Below are 15,327 nucleotides of genomic sequence, written 5' to 3' on the forward strand. Positions count from 1 at the left end.
ACTGTTCCTTGCCAGGCACCCGGGCAGCGTGATCATAAACAGCAAAGTGCCTTTATTATATAACTGGCTTATGAAATTTAAAGAGAACTACATGCATGCACCTTGTTTGCTTTGCCTCAAAATCAATTATTGCAACAAGTTTCATAAGGTCACTGATAATTCTATGATCTCTTGGTATGTATATACACCCTAATCAGAATGCACTAGTTAGCAGGTTATATTGATTTTTGGTACTTTTCGAGAAATTACCCCGTCACCATAAATGAGAGATGACAGAACGGCAGACGAAGCATAAATCATGCAATACGCCATCACCCCATAGAGTGAGCACTCTGTAACCACTCAACTGCTTTTGGAGAAAGTAGGGGAGGGGGGCGTGGCTGCAGCTTATATTTTACAAAGTCTGTCCTGGAGGTCAGGGCACAGAAAAATGTATGCCTGAAGGAGTATATGTTTTAGGATGGGCAATGGAGCTCTCCACTTCCAGCTGTCTTTTTTTTTTTTTTTTTTTTTCTAATACATAAGAAACATTCCCCACGGAATACAGTCAAGGGAGATCAAAGAAAATTTGGTGATAAACTTTAGAAAAACAGAAGAACAAACCTATAAAGAAAACTGGCATAAGGTTTGGGGAAAATATTCCCAAAGGTGTGTTTCATATGAGATATTACAGTTGTAAATAAAATGTGTGCATTGTTAAGAGTTGTGGTTTTTATGTTGACAAGTTGAAGAGTTGCAAACATTTCACATTCTTTGGGAAATTGGCATTATCCAGGGTCTTACCTCCCGCCACCACTGAACAATGATAGCAGATTATGAAAATTTTAAAAGGCAAGACATCGCACGCTGACAACCCAAGCACTTTCCGAGTCTGGTTGCATATGAATTTTACATTCAGAGCTGAAGTCTGACACTCAAAACCTAAGGTATCCCAAATCATTCAGAGAAGTCAAATAGAAAAAGAACAATCAAAACAAACCAATGACAACACAACATCTTTCAAGACTATTGATAAACTGTATTGAATGTAACACAGAGAAAGGCAAAGGGGTTTTATATACTTTTGGCCACTGAAGATGCAAACACCAGCCAAACAGGATCTTAGAAGCATTTCCAGGTCTATTAATAACACCATGGGGACACTAAAGCAAACACGAGCATGTTCTCCAGTAAAGCAAGGTCCGTATTGTCCAATTTTGATTTTTACCTCTAACAAAACTTACGTACCACACGGTGGAGAGACCAGGGATATGGTCTTCACATTTAAAAACCGTAGTCATCAAGCGAGTTAAACTTCCGTTTTAGATCCTATCAGAACGGTCGGAAATTAAGAGCGGTGTCTCATCCCTTGTTCTGTAGAACGACTGCTATGGGAAATACATCACTGGATGAGGCCTCCTGGAGCCATCTCGAGTCTGGATATGGCAAGACGGCAGTGCTGCAAATCAATTGCGTGTACATTCAGTGGAAGAACATGTTCTTGTCCGTTGAGAGCCCCCGGCTATTAAAACAGACTGTCGGGACTGTAAGTTAAAACACAGCTGCCAATCAGAAGAAGTACTCTTTCTGATTTTCATTGACTGCACTTTGTATATTAAGCTCACTTTTCAAAACAGCCTCGGCACTGTCTACATTCTCTGACCTCTTTGCCTCATTTCTTTTGTATAACCTTTTCTGCTGATAAATGCGAACAGCAATGGCAGCAATGCACAGCAAGATAAAGATCACAACCGCTATCAGACCTGGGGAGGGAAGAGAAAAACAACGCAAAGTCAGAACTTTTGTCCAAACGGAAGCCCTGCTGACTTCGTTGCTTAATAAGTCATGATAAAATCGTTTTCTACATACATCAAGCATCTAGTAGGTATGAATTAAAAATATCAAAACCTCAGGTATTTCTGGATTGGGCGGTGTCATAATATACCCGAGTCTGTCTGTCTCTGAGTTCCTCTATCAGCCCTGGGGGTTCACCTCCATTTATTCTGCATGCATACGATATTGGATTTATTTAGTGCATTTCCACTTATTTTTCAAATTTTTACTGCATTTACATATAACACAAGATGTTACTGACATGTCTCTAAGACCATGTGGTTGGTCACTGCATATTAATACACAAATTGTTATTATTTTAAATTTACAGGTAGTAGTAATGTTGTAAAATAATTAAATGTGTTTTTGTACTTCAATATTTAAACACTGTAATTCATTTGATTCTCAATAGTCTGTCATACTGTTGAATAGGAGGAACAGGATATATGTATATGAATAATCCTGACTAGTGAAATATATTGACACAGATAACATAGATTATTTCGATTATTTCTGTAGGAGAAATATTGATATTTTGAAACATCTGGTTGTAAATAAAATATTTAAATACCACAATTCTTAGCTATGCCAACATAGGGTTATCGACCTTGGCATTACATCGGGCTAGTAGTTCTTCAAAGCGTGTTCTGTGAATCCCTATTGGTCCTCAGGACACTTTGAGGAGATCCACAGGGTCAAAGCTATTTTCATAATAATTCTAAGATGCCTCTCTCATTGTGTTGACATATCCACTATTAATGTAAAACAGGGTTAGGTAAAATTCCTGGTACCTTAGCACGAATTAAGGCAAGGCTACCGAACTGTAAAAGCGGTCGTGGAATTCATAAGGCAGAAGGCGTTAGATTGCCAGGCAATCCCACAAAAAAGAAAAAAAAAAAAGCAAGCCAGATTCATTTTAAGAGTGTCCTTAATGAAGCCCTAAAAATTACTTATTTTATGAAATACTGACCTTTTGGCTATAAGCCTTTTTAACATTTTGGGCAATGAGGTAGAAAATACTTTGGATGGATCTCCCAGTATGATGGCTGTCTCCAGGAAGAGCGCCTGTGTGAACAGCTGACTTGTGAGCTCAACTACTTACTTTTCGCTTCATGGAACACCATTTTTATTTGAAAGAATGACTGACAAACTATGGTTGTTTTGACTTGGATATTTGGCAGATATTTTCTCTAAAATGTGTGAAGTGAGTCTGTCACTTGAAGAAAAACAACTGACAATATATGTCGCCAGTGATAAAAGTCAAGCTTTCAGATGAAAAAGAGAATTTGGAAAACTATTGCCTGTCACCATGAGTTTGAGAGTTTCCTAACACTTAGACTTTTCTGATGAAAACGGTGGAGGTATCAACGGATGGAGTTGTTTTCAGACAAAAATAGGCACAATGAAAACGGCAATGTGGATCAACTGTCATATTGTAAAGCTAGGAATTCTTCATTCCAGTTTAAGTCAGGGGCATAGAACTCTAATGGAAACCGACCAAGCCAACACATTGAAGGTTCTCACCAATCACAGTAGACTCCTGAGCACATGATTTAATGGGCAATTAAATTCACTACAGCAAATTATATAATATTGCCAATGGCTAAGCCAATGTTAGGTTGGGTCGGGCTTACCTGAGAAGGACAGTAATTCCTTGCTCATGTAAGTCTAACATAAATGTGGCAACCAAATTCTGCACTTGAAATCTGAAGAATTTACTAATGGATACAGTTGTTTTTATTATTATTAGTCATATTAATAAATAATAATTTTAATCAGAATATCATTTGTTGTTATATATTTTGCCTCTCATCAGTTGAGTCGCTATAAATATTTCTATTGTCTGGCCTCTTAATTTAGGCCTCTTGTTTCAAGAGAGATATTCTGAATTATTTCAATATGAAAAACTGATGAGGTATAGTAGAGACCAGGCTACAGCAATTATAAAATAAATATCAATATTACAGTGGCCCAGACAGGACATCCAGATGGTCATAATCATGGGGGGACTCTGGAACTAGTTTGTTTCATATATGTGATTTATCTCCTTTAATTTGGGGAAGGTGTCATGTCAGGATTTGTCACATCCAACAAAAACCTTGATTTAACCTGCTATACCAAAAAAAAAAAAAAAAAAAAGATACACTAAATAAAATACGGCAAACCACTGTGCTCTGTGACATTGCCATCTGAAGCTCTGTGTGAATGTTTTTATGAGGAAATTAGGTAGCTTTCTCTTTGTCTAATTCTCACCATCCATATCTGTGTAGCCTGGCCAGAAACCCTCTGTAATATCTGGGTCACGGTTAAAAAAGTCTTATTGAACAATTTTCCCATCTTACATTATTCAGTGTTTGTAAGTGAAGAAAAAGATGATCTAAAATGTAGAACATAGGGCGATTAGCCAATTTGGAAAAATTTTAAATGGATTAATTATTGTTACACAGTGGGTGCAATTTACGAGTAACGAGACAACGGGTGAAGAATTATACCGCGATGCTACCAGATGGAGAAACACCCTGGAGGATGATATTCTGTGATTTAGCAGATAAATTGCATGTGGTCCCAAGACAAGGCCTTCTGAGCTTCAACGGCCATGATCAACTGCTCTGCTTCTGAAGCTTTGTCTGAGCAATGAGCAAAAGCAGACACCACGTGTTCCCAGGCCCTCAGTTCCCAAGCTGCACACACCTTCCACACTGTCTTTCTCTGCTCTACGTATTTGAGCCAAGACAGATTTCAGAGATGACCTATAACATGTTTCCATTCCACAGTAACAGAGGATGACTTATCAATATACCCCTCCTATATTCTATAAATATTAACAATGATCTTTGCCCAAAGCAATAATATTCTAAAGATTCAGCATTGTGCTCTAATACTGGCTTGCCTGTCCAGTCATTCTCTATGTATATCTGTGAATCTGTGTCTCCCTATATCTATACCAGTTAAATGTATGGGAAAAGCACCATTGGGAGACTGAGACAATTTCTTTGACAAGGAATCGTCATTTAAAATGTTAAGCACATTGGGGCGCCTGGGCGGCTCATTCGGTTGAGCGGCCGACTTCGGCTCAAGTCATGATCTCGCGGTTTGTGAGTTTGAGCCCCGCGTCGGGCTCTGTGCTAACAGCTCGGAGCCTGGAGCCTGCTTTGGATTCTGTGTCTCCTTCTCTCTCTGCCCCTCCCTCACTAGTACTCTGTCTCTCTCTCAAAAATAAATAAAAACATTAAAAAAATAAAAATGTTAAAATGTTAAGCACATTAATTGCTATAGCTTCAAATGAGTTTTTACCACATAATGTATTTTTAATAATATATTAATGTATTTTCTTTTAGACACTCAGTTATTAACTACTCCTTTCAGAGGGACTTACTGCTGTTTGTTTTTTGCTTATCATATGACTAAATGGGAATTCCATCTTATGTATCTTTAATTTATACACCATTAATCTGATAAAAAGAAAAGCAACTGAAATGGCAATGCGGATGTTAACATCCTCACAAAGATATGACTAGTACTATTCTCTGTTTAAGTAAAATCCTAACGACTTCAAGGAAGTTGATGTCTGAATGAGTAAAGATGTAAAAAAAATAGAACAAAAACGGACCAGACATATAGCCCACATAAACTGCCCAAGTTAAAGTGAAATCACATTATCTGGCAATGTAATAACTGTTTATTTTTTATGTTCATCTCATATGCACGGTGTGGAGAAAAGGTGAGTCACTTAGCATTTCCATTATCTGATTAATTACTTTCTGAAGATCATTCATCAGGAAGAAAAAGGTATATTTTGGGGGTTGGCTTTGAATAAATTGTGTCTCAGAGAACATGCTGTTTCATTGCCAGGAAGGTATACTTTAAAATTTTTTGTGTTAATTCTGCAATTTAAAATAACTACAAACCACTTTCATTCCATTGGCCTAATATTTGATAAAAAAAATGCAACTAAAAGTGTTATATTCACTGATGTGAGCATCTAAACCACAGAAATACCCATTTCATTGAGTATTAACACAACATAAAATGTATGTTCCCAGTGTTAATCTCAGGTTTTTCCTACTTTTTACATAAACTCTTGTGGAAACAATACAACAAAATCCAAGAAGCCAACAGAAACAGTACCTCCCCAAATATATTCAGAATTCCTTAGGGATTGTAGAAGGCCATTTTCAAGTTAAATGATGCTCAGTTTTACACAGAGTAGCAACTGTATGAGTGTGGCACTTCAGGGAAATGATCAATTATGTATACTGAAAATCTTCAAGGAATTCATGAATTCAAGAAGACTCTAAAAGACAACCCAGTATAAATAATAAACCACCCCCGCCATTGACCTCAGGATCCAGTGTCCCGCAGTGGGGATATGTGTGGATTCCCCATCGTTTCTCTAGTGCTAACTATTCCCCACTCCTAGAGATGAGAAGTACCAAAGAAGAGTTCATTCACGCCTTCTGTTACCTCCAATTACTGCAGAGTCACTTCTGATTGCATTAGCTAGGGGTTCTCTGTCATCTCTTGTTCCAGAATGATCTGCAGTAAAAGGATAAAAAAAAAAAAAAAAAGTGGGAGGGAGGGATAGAGCCAAGTAAAAAGAAGAAATTTTGGGAAAAAAAAATCTTAAAACATTTAATCAGTGTGGGATCTCTGCGATTTTTTTTTTTTAACCTCAGCAGCATCAACTGCAGTGGCTCACATGGATAAGGCACTGAGGATCTAGAAGAGAAATGGGTTGGAAGTTAAAACCAATCTGGGGAGGCCACCTTGAGAACGCATTGCAACAGCGGCATCAGAAGATTCAACACCCAGGGGACAAGTGCGTTTGTGACTGCAAAGGAGGAGCCATTCCCCTACCTGCAAACGAGTGTGTCCTCTCCCTTGATGTGGCATCAGTGCCAGCCTGGGACACACAGCTGGACTCTGTCACATGTCCTGAGACGGTGACAGGGGCCGGGTGGCTAGGCTGCAGCGCGGCCTTCAGAGGGGCCACGTGGCTGAGCTGCACCGCGGACAGACAGCCCAGGAAGCCCTGTGCACCGGCCAGGGCTGTCTCCTGGTCTACGTCAGTGTACTCTGGAAATCCAAAGAAACACCAAAATATTAATAATCATGCAAAAGCAAACAGGCAAGGCTAGAGATGGAATGTTCTGAGTCTGATAATACAGTAACAACAGACATGCAGTGGACTAAACTCCCCTTTCTTGGGTCTTTAGTAAAAGAGTCAGATCCGTTAAGTCTCTCCGTGACTACCGGTGAGCCTCCTGAGGTTAACGAAAGCAAGTTTTTAAGTATGGCTAATTTAATATGATATGGTGATCTGGAAATGATTGAAGCCTCTGGACGGATGAGCCAGGTTTTGAACTGATGAGGGTTCGTGAGATGTTACATTTAAAAATAGATGATTAACGTGATTGGTGATAGGGCTTGCAGTCAATGTTAAGAGATTAAAGTGCTTCCCGATTTGGAAATGAATTCAGCTCAGCCTTTGAGACGTAAGTCACGACCATCACAGGAGCTAGAGGGAAAATGGAGCTTCTAGAGTTCCCCTGTTAACTGCCCAAGCAGACGGCTCGGTCTGGCTGAAAGACGTCTGGTATTCTCTGGCCCCATCCAAACACGCAGGGGGAAGATGTTATCAGGTGGGAAGGCTACACCCCAAAGTGTCTAGAGTCGCCCTAATTCCTCATGCACAGCAGTGAAAGCGTCCACACCTCACTCCCTGTTTCAGGGCTGCTGTCACTCAGGCAGAAACATGTGTGGCCCCTCTAGACAGAAAACCCCTCCCCCACATTAACCAGAGTTGAGTTTCTCTGGGACTATGATGGAACAGAGGTTGGCTTGAATGCCGAAATACTAATTTATGATTTTAGAGTGAAGAATATATTTACATTTTGTGTGTGGCGAGCCTGAAATCTAAACCAGGAGAACTAACTATAGTTTTAAATTTTTTTTTTTTCAACGTTTATTTATTTTTGGGACAGAGAGAGACAGAGCATGAATGGGGGAGGGGCAGAGAGAGAGGGAGACACAGAATCGGAAACAGGCTCCAGGCTCCGAGCCATCAGCCCAGAGCCCGACGCGGGGCTCGAACTCACGGACCGCGAGATCGTGACCTGGCCGAAGTCGGACGCTTAACCGACTGCGCCACCCAGGCGCCCCTAGTTTTAAAGTTCAAATGTGACCAGACCATATAGCACCTCCCCACCCAATATGACCATAAAAAAGGAGGACTAATGTCTCCTGCACTGCATATACAAGGACACAGACACAATTTGACACTCTTGTCTCTTAAAAAAAAAAGATATTTAGTATTTATTGGGTGCTTACAATGGCACCGTTCTAAGGGATTCGCACGTCTGTGTTGACAGCTTCCAGTAGCCGCCAGTATCTTATCCCAGTCAGTCACACAGGCGAGACGCGTGGGTTCAGAACTGCAGTGATGGCCTGAGGCCACACAGCCATCGGCATTCTGCTCGGGAGTCAGGCCTGTTGGGCTCCAAATCACAAGACTCTTCTATTTATGAACCACTTTCTGATTGGCACATTGTTTTCTTCACTCTGTTCATATCTTCTGCAGGGCTGCTGATTTATTTTGTTATTAGTTTGTTTGGCTGGAGAGCAACTATTCTTGAAGAGACTCTTGGCGCGTCAGCTCCGAATGAGCCTGACCTGATTACTCTGGATGTATGGCATTCAGGCTCAGGGGCTCTACCTCCGAAAGTTATGTTCTTACTACCAGGCCATCCTGCCTCACTGCACCCAGACTGGCTCCTTGAACCAACGGGAGACCCTCAACCCCCCGGCATTATGTTGTTCCACAGAAGCCATGTCGTGCATGTGTGGAAACCAAGAACTAACTTAGTTCCAACACACAGCATTCACTCATTTGAATGGATATACATTCAAGCATATTTATGTTTAGAAAGGCAGCATTCTTGCTTTGGAGGTTTTTTACTTTAATAAGAAAGGAACAAGAAATATACATTAAAAACAACATAATCAGGACAGTGCTTTTCACATTTATTCTACAGTGTTAAAATCTTGATTACAATTTCGATAGGCTTTTGAAAAATCTTATCTTTTGAACACTCCCCCCTCCCCGAAAAATGTAAATAGATGCGATTCACTTCTCTGGTACAAATCTGATATGAGATGAATCTTAAAAACTACACCTTTAAGTAAAAACATTTTTCAAATTACAAGTTATGGTATAAAAGACTTTAAACTCTTAAAACGTAAAGTGGGCAGTTAATCAATTAATTTTTGTTTTAAGAGCTACAGATACAGGAAATAAATTCCGCGCATATCAAGCATGTTACATTCTAGCAGCAGAGAGAGAAAATAAACATAGAAACAGGAACTAATGAAAATTTTGAAGAGTGGTAATGCTCTGAATAAATCAATTAGAAAATGTGATGGAGTGCGTCTGGAACAGAAATTTATCTTGATGGATTAGGTGATTTTTGCGCGTCTATTTTAAGGTTGATTCTTCAGAGCCCTGTTCCTTTAGTGGTCTGGAGATATTATTCCAGCATCTTCTGCCTCCATCACTTCTTTCTTAAATTTTGCAAGATTCCCTGTGTGTTAGGAATTTTGCATAGAATACGGTGGGCCCTTCTCACCTGGAGACACAAGGTTTTTCGTTAGCCTGCCAAGTGTCGTAACCTGCTTCTCCTTCCTCTTCTTTATCCTATTGGTCTGCTGATTATTCACACCACATCTTCTCTGCATTTTCTCTAAGCTGTTTTACTTTTCCAGCCTGATTTCTATCCTTTAGGACCTAATATTGTGTGAGTCGAAGCCTTCATCACTTGATCTTCTAGGTGATGAATTCACGTTTCAACAAACATCACTCTTTCCTACTGACTTTGAGTCTGGAACAGTCACACCTTTTTAGTTCCTCAAGGTCTTTTTTTGCTTTGTTGGAAGCAAGGGCTCTTACTAAGTCTCATCAGATGGTGTCCGTCTCCCTGAATATGCCCATTGTGATAGGGAGTGATTCGGTGGCTTTGTTTCTTCTCCCGTTTCATTGTTGTGCGTCTTAAGAATAGAGCTGTTTTTCTCCTCCGCCGGGTGATTGTCAGTCACTGGTTTCCTTAGGCGGCTGACATCTAGAGAAGGTAGACAATGTAGCTGCCCCACATCAGGGAGGGTACGGGCCAGGCACCCCTAACCTCCAGCCAGAGAGGACTCAAACCTCAGGTCATCGTCAGCAGGACTCAGGAAGTCCTCAAGTTTCAGGTCACTCCCTCTTTGGCAAAGGGGGGGACTGGGCACAGTGACGTTTTCAATGCTGACCTTTCCCCATGGGGGTCCCAGAGAGCTCTGTAAGCCAAGCATTTCCAGTGGAGAGGAGGGATCTACACAATTCAGGGTGTTCCCCAGAGACTCTCGCAGGCTGGTCCAGACTCTTCCAACCAGGGCGCACGGGGTCACCCAAGGCTCTCTTCACTGACAACCTCTAATGCTCCCCCCTGCCTGCTGGGCTGGACCAGCAACTCCTATTTGCAGGAGAGTCAATGGGTGGGAATTAGGAGTGAAGGCAGAGCACAGGGGCTTTGCAGCCACCCCCTACCCCCCAGAACTGAGACCAGGCAAAATTAACAGTTATAATATGTTGTTCATAAGCAAAGCTGGCCTTAGAAATACATAGCATCAGATATCTTTGCTAGACATCGACAACTGCACTAACAAAGCCAACGAGCAAAAATCTCTATCTTTCCTGTTACCTGGCTCCTGAGATGCCGACACCACTGTCTCCTGCTTTATACAAACCCTGAGAAGACAATCATGTTTTGGATGTTTCTGGTCGTAAAAATCCTTATTGACTCAGATGTTTGGGTGATCCTGCCTATTAAAAAATCAGCCTCAATTGTACTTTCCAACAAACGGAATGACTCCTGCTTTGTTAGAGAAGAAAGCTGTTAACGAAAGGTCTACAAGAAAAAGAGGGTACCGAGGAATTAAAATGTGTACGAAGTGCCTTTCCATACGTAGTAAGAGGACTGTTTCTGGAAAAGGTGTGACGTAAATGGAAGAATAATTGCAAAGAGTGCTTCATGGAATTTCTTGTGGCTCTCCTTAACAAACAAACAGAAAACCTCAAAAAATAAAACCAAGTGGTTTGGCCATACCTATGAAGAGGGGCCTTATTTAAAAAGGATCTCAGTATCTTTAATCTATGAAGATCAGATTAAAAGCCTTGCCGAACATGGTGCAATAAATCAGAGGAGGAGCCTGGCATTTTTACCGTTATATACCATTACGGCCAGGATCCTAGACAAGAGTTCATGGGAAAGTAAAATGGCGGAGCAGACGGCAAATATACCACATGGATGCGGAAGCAGTTTTTCATAAAAGGTATTTATTTGCCAACCAAACCTACCGCTCTGAGATATCACCTTGAAAATCTGATTAATACAGAAGCTATTTATAGTTAGAGATCTCTGGGTGACCTGTACTTCTCTTTCGCTTTCGACATAACTTGTCTTAAGTGCCGTAAGACATTTACAAAATCACAGGGTCCTTAAATAATCTGATTAAACTATCTTACATACCCCTTTGGCTTTGAAGCAGGTTTTCCATAGAATAGCATCGAGACTGACGTGTGTTCCTCTAGCTCTTCTAAGAGCTGGACTAGACACCCTCTTCCCTCTGACCACACACTTTATTTACATCTGGCCTAAATCTCCACTGCAGAAATCTGAGCCACTTCCTGGCTCTGCAGCGTCAGAAGAGATCAATGATCCCGATGGGTCATTGCCTCTAAATATACCAAAGCTACCGCTCAGCACAGAATGAGTGAAAAACATCTTTGGGCTTTTAGAAAACTCTTCTAACATAAAAACAATCCATAAACAGAACTCAGAACTTGATTTGGCAATGAGCTTTGGATATAAAAACAAATGTAATGCAGCCTATTAATTACGGAGGGCTGTGGACCAAGTCTGTCTCGAGGCAGACTGGTTCTTCCCATACCACGATGGACGACGAATTTCTGCTGTTACGGTTCCCGTGCCATAACATGTCTGACATAACAAAGTAATGGATAGTAGCTGTAAACTTCACTCAGCCTTTGAACAGTGACTCTGCAGTCATTTTACACTAGGTTAAATTATATCATTCAAGATGTGAGCACATTTTTCCGTGAGAGGTTTTATGCGATTTCACGATCATGTAATGGTCTTAATTGGGATTTTTTTTTTTCATGTGTGGAATCGTGACCCAATGAAATCTCAATGACTTAGCAAAACAACTTTACACCTGCATATCTCCTTTGATTAATGACATCTTGGAGAGATCTCTTTTTGGATAATGTTCAAATTAATAGTTCTCTTAAAGGAGCTGATTGAGGAATCATTCACTTTGGCGTCCGTACTTACAACCTGTGAACAACATACTTGACAGAGAGATGACATCAGACTGTCTGCCTTTTTAGAAGGAAGACCAGAAAGAAATAAAACGGCTTCCTCTCTGTCCTCCAGCGCTCATTTTTACAAAGGAAATGGACCGCAGGAACAAATTTTTAACTCGAATCATCATTAACAAGCATCACTAGCAGATATCAAGCAAGGAGTGCAATTTTTTAGGTAATGACATTAAATTGTACTATGATGACATGGAAACCATCTCGAACCCTCTATTATACTTCACAGACGACACTAACGGAATTCACATCTCACTGCTCTTACTCTGAGCGCTCCCACAGCTCATCACTGGGCCGGAAACTGTTTGCTCTGTTTTGCTTTGTGCCCCAAACTCGTGCAGCCACTCTCCGGCCAACCTCCTCCTCTCTTTCTCTTCCTTCAATTCTTGTTCTTTAATAAGGTCACTCACACTATAGCCTAAGTCCCTGATAATGGCTTTATTGTTTACTTATTCCTGGTGCAGTCACATTTTAAAGCAGGCTAGTAATGAAAGGAATAAACAACTGCCTTCTCTTTTTTATTTTAGAAATTATTCTGGTTTTGTCTCTGTATAAAGGTTTCTAGATCTGGCAGCTGATAAATACATAATTTGGGATTTGTGGCTTTCGCTTTTATCATTTTGTTTTTTGTTTTTTTTTTTTTTGAAGTGTAAGCAGAGCTCTGCTTCGTTATGTTTGACTACCAGATGAGAGCAACGAGGGTGATCTTGTTGTCAAAGGATCACATTCATCCTTCCCACCTGGAGCACATCCTCGTGACTACATGAGCCTCTGACAAAATCCCAATGTCTACCCTCCCATTTGCTCCATAATTAAAATCAGAGAACATGTTTCAGCAACAGGAGTGTTCTCTGGGTTTGGGACATGACACTTTGATCAATGCTCACATACTATGACGAGGAGAAAGGTGTTTTCCAGTTTCTAGGTATGGCCAATTCAAAATGGTACTGCTAACTCTCTGGAAACAAAGCCTCCAGAAGGTTAAAGCCACAGTATGCACTGAAGATAGTCTATGACATTCCAACTGTTAAAATACTCAAAAATCAACCTGATGAAGAAAAAAAATTTTAAGATTTCTTACTTACTTAGAACAAGATTTCTCCTGTTCTAAGCCGTACTTCTCTTTTAAAACTTGCTTGTGAAATAACCACTATCTCAAGTGTCATCTCACAATATAGTTACACAAACAGGACTCAGGTCATCTGATTTTTCCTCACCTCTAGGCACCGAAGCACGTTTTACATAAAGGATTCCTGACACACAGGAAATTGTTCTTACAGCTCTTCGGTAGAGACTGAGTGGCTGTCCTTTCCTTGCTGATGACAGACATTATTTACATCTGGCCTCATCTCCACTGCAGTAATCTGAGGTACCTCCTGGCTCTGTATCCTCAGAAGAGAGGAACAATCACTACTGATCTAGACCTCTAATATGCAAAAGCTACTACTCAGAGTAAGTGAAAATAATCATCCAGCTTTTACTAAAATAAATCATAAAACTATTATAGCATATAAAATACTGAGATACAGAAGTCAGAGCTTAATTTTATAGTGAATTATGAACATGAAAAGCAGATTTAATGCACTCTGTTGCTAGTAGGAGGATCTGAACTAAACTGCTTGGCTAAAGCCTTGACTTCCCCACCACAGCCCCCAACTATTACTGAGCATTAGTGTCAAAGCTATTGAGTCCTTAGTCTTTTAAGTGTAACAGGGAGTTGGAGATGGCTTCTGTGCTGTCATACTACAGTTTGGTACTGTTTCTAAAATTTACCTTCTTTTTGAGTATCTACTAGTAACCTTGGTTCACAGGACAATCCAAAATTATCTCCATAGTTCTTCCAAAATTTAAGAAATGCATAACGGAGAAAGTTGAAACAGGGAAGAGATGTCCTTCTTTCTGGGTTTCCATCTAATATGGCAGTGAATGGTCATCTCCTTAACTCTTGGCTTGAAAAGGTAGACAAATCACAACTCCAAAAATATATATATAATTGATCAATGTTTATATTCTGCCCCCTTAGAAGAAATATTCAGAAATCATAAGATGATAGAAATACTTTAACTCATTTTAATTTGGAGGGTAATTTGGAACTATTTTATCTAAAGCAACATAGGATACATTATACTCAATCAGATACACAGGAACCTTTTGTGTGACAGTTACATGTATGTCCACTAACCATAAGCTCTGTGAGGACAGGTGTAATGTCCACCTTGCCGAATGGCACTCTTCGTGAATATAACACTTGATCACAGAGTATGTGCTAAACGAATCAGTGAGCCAAAGGGGCTTCCAAAAAGGAAAAATATATCTGATAAGCGTGGGGCCGTGAGAATGTGTCTTGCAGACCTCTAATTAGAGGAGGGTAACTGACCAAGGCCCCTGCTGCTGGGCTCTGAAACCCATCTTTATACTTGGGCCAAGGCCATGCTTCCTGTGGCTGGCTCCCAGCGGTGGCTGATCAGAGCAGGGATTCCTAAGGCAGGCTCATTCTTGGGAAACAGGAGACTCCTCTGATAGCTGGCTGACCCAAGGGCTCCCCAAAGACTGCTCAACCCTTCTTAGATTGCACAGACTTCCAGGATACTTCTGAGTTTCCTTCCCTCTCTCCTTCATTGGAGGCAGAGGTGCGTGCGTGGCCATCTGATGGCTCTGCCGCTCTTGGCCAGCTCCCTCCCCACCTCCTACTTTACAAGTGTTCCCTGAATAAAATCGTCACGTGGTTAATTTTGTCTTGGCAACTGCTTGTTGGAGGACCCGGACTAACATAATAAGGAATTTCAAGATTGAGCAACTCTCTGGAAAATTAATAGTTCCATTTTAGTGTCTATTTTACTATAAATTAATATACTACATTAAAATATAATAATATACTACATATATTTTATTGTAAATTCATATACCACACCAAATTTGACCACAAATTATTACTTTCCTTTGAATTACATTAATTCCTTTGAATTAATGATCAAACAGACCATTAGTCCTTGGTCAAGATCCACACCTTAGGCACATAGCAAATAAATTCTTACCTATACTTTTAGGAGAATGAGTTGATTCAGACTATAAAGTTCACTGCTCAA

At 40.4% G+C, this 15,327-nt stretch overlaps 1 protein-coding gene across 2 annotated transcripts in view; it reads right to left on the bottom strand.

Annotated features, from left to right (window-relative positions):
* Positions 1-997: 997 nt before the first annotated feature.
* The window catches only part of CNTNAP4 (contactin associated protein family member 4), a 262,236-nt gene continuing 247,906 nt past the window's right edge, over positions 998-15,327 (bottom strand). For both annotated transcript variants that reach the window (XM_086688863.1, XM_086688864.1), the window contains 3 exons: positions 6,670-6,888; positions 6,277-6,348; positions 998-1,742 (listed from right to left, as the gene is read on the bottom strand). In XM_086688863.1, the coding sequence (XP_086544989.1) occupies positions 1,549-1,742; positions 6,277-6,348; positions 6,670-6,888 (485 nt within the window). In that variant the 3' untranslated portion in view covers positions 998-1,548. The remainder of the gene's footprint in view (positions 1,743-6,276; positions 6,349-6,669; positions 6,889-15,327) is intronic.

Source organism: Puma concolor, chromosome E2 (genome assembly GCF_028749965.1).
Source record: "Puma concolor isolate L17-30 chromosome E2, mPumCon1.1.hap2, whole genome shotgun sequence".
NCBI classification, from domain to species: domain Eukaryota; kingdom Metazoa; phylum Chordata; class Mammalia; order Carnivora; family Felidae; genus Puma; species Puma concolor.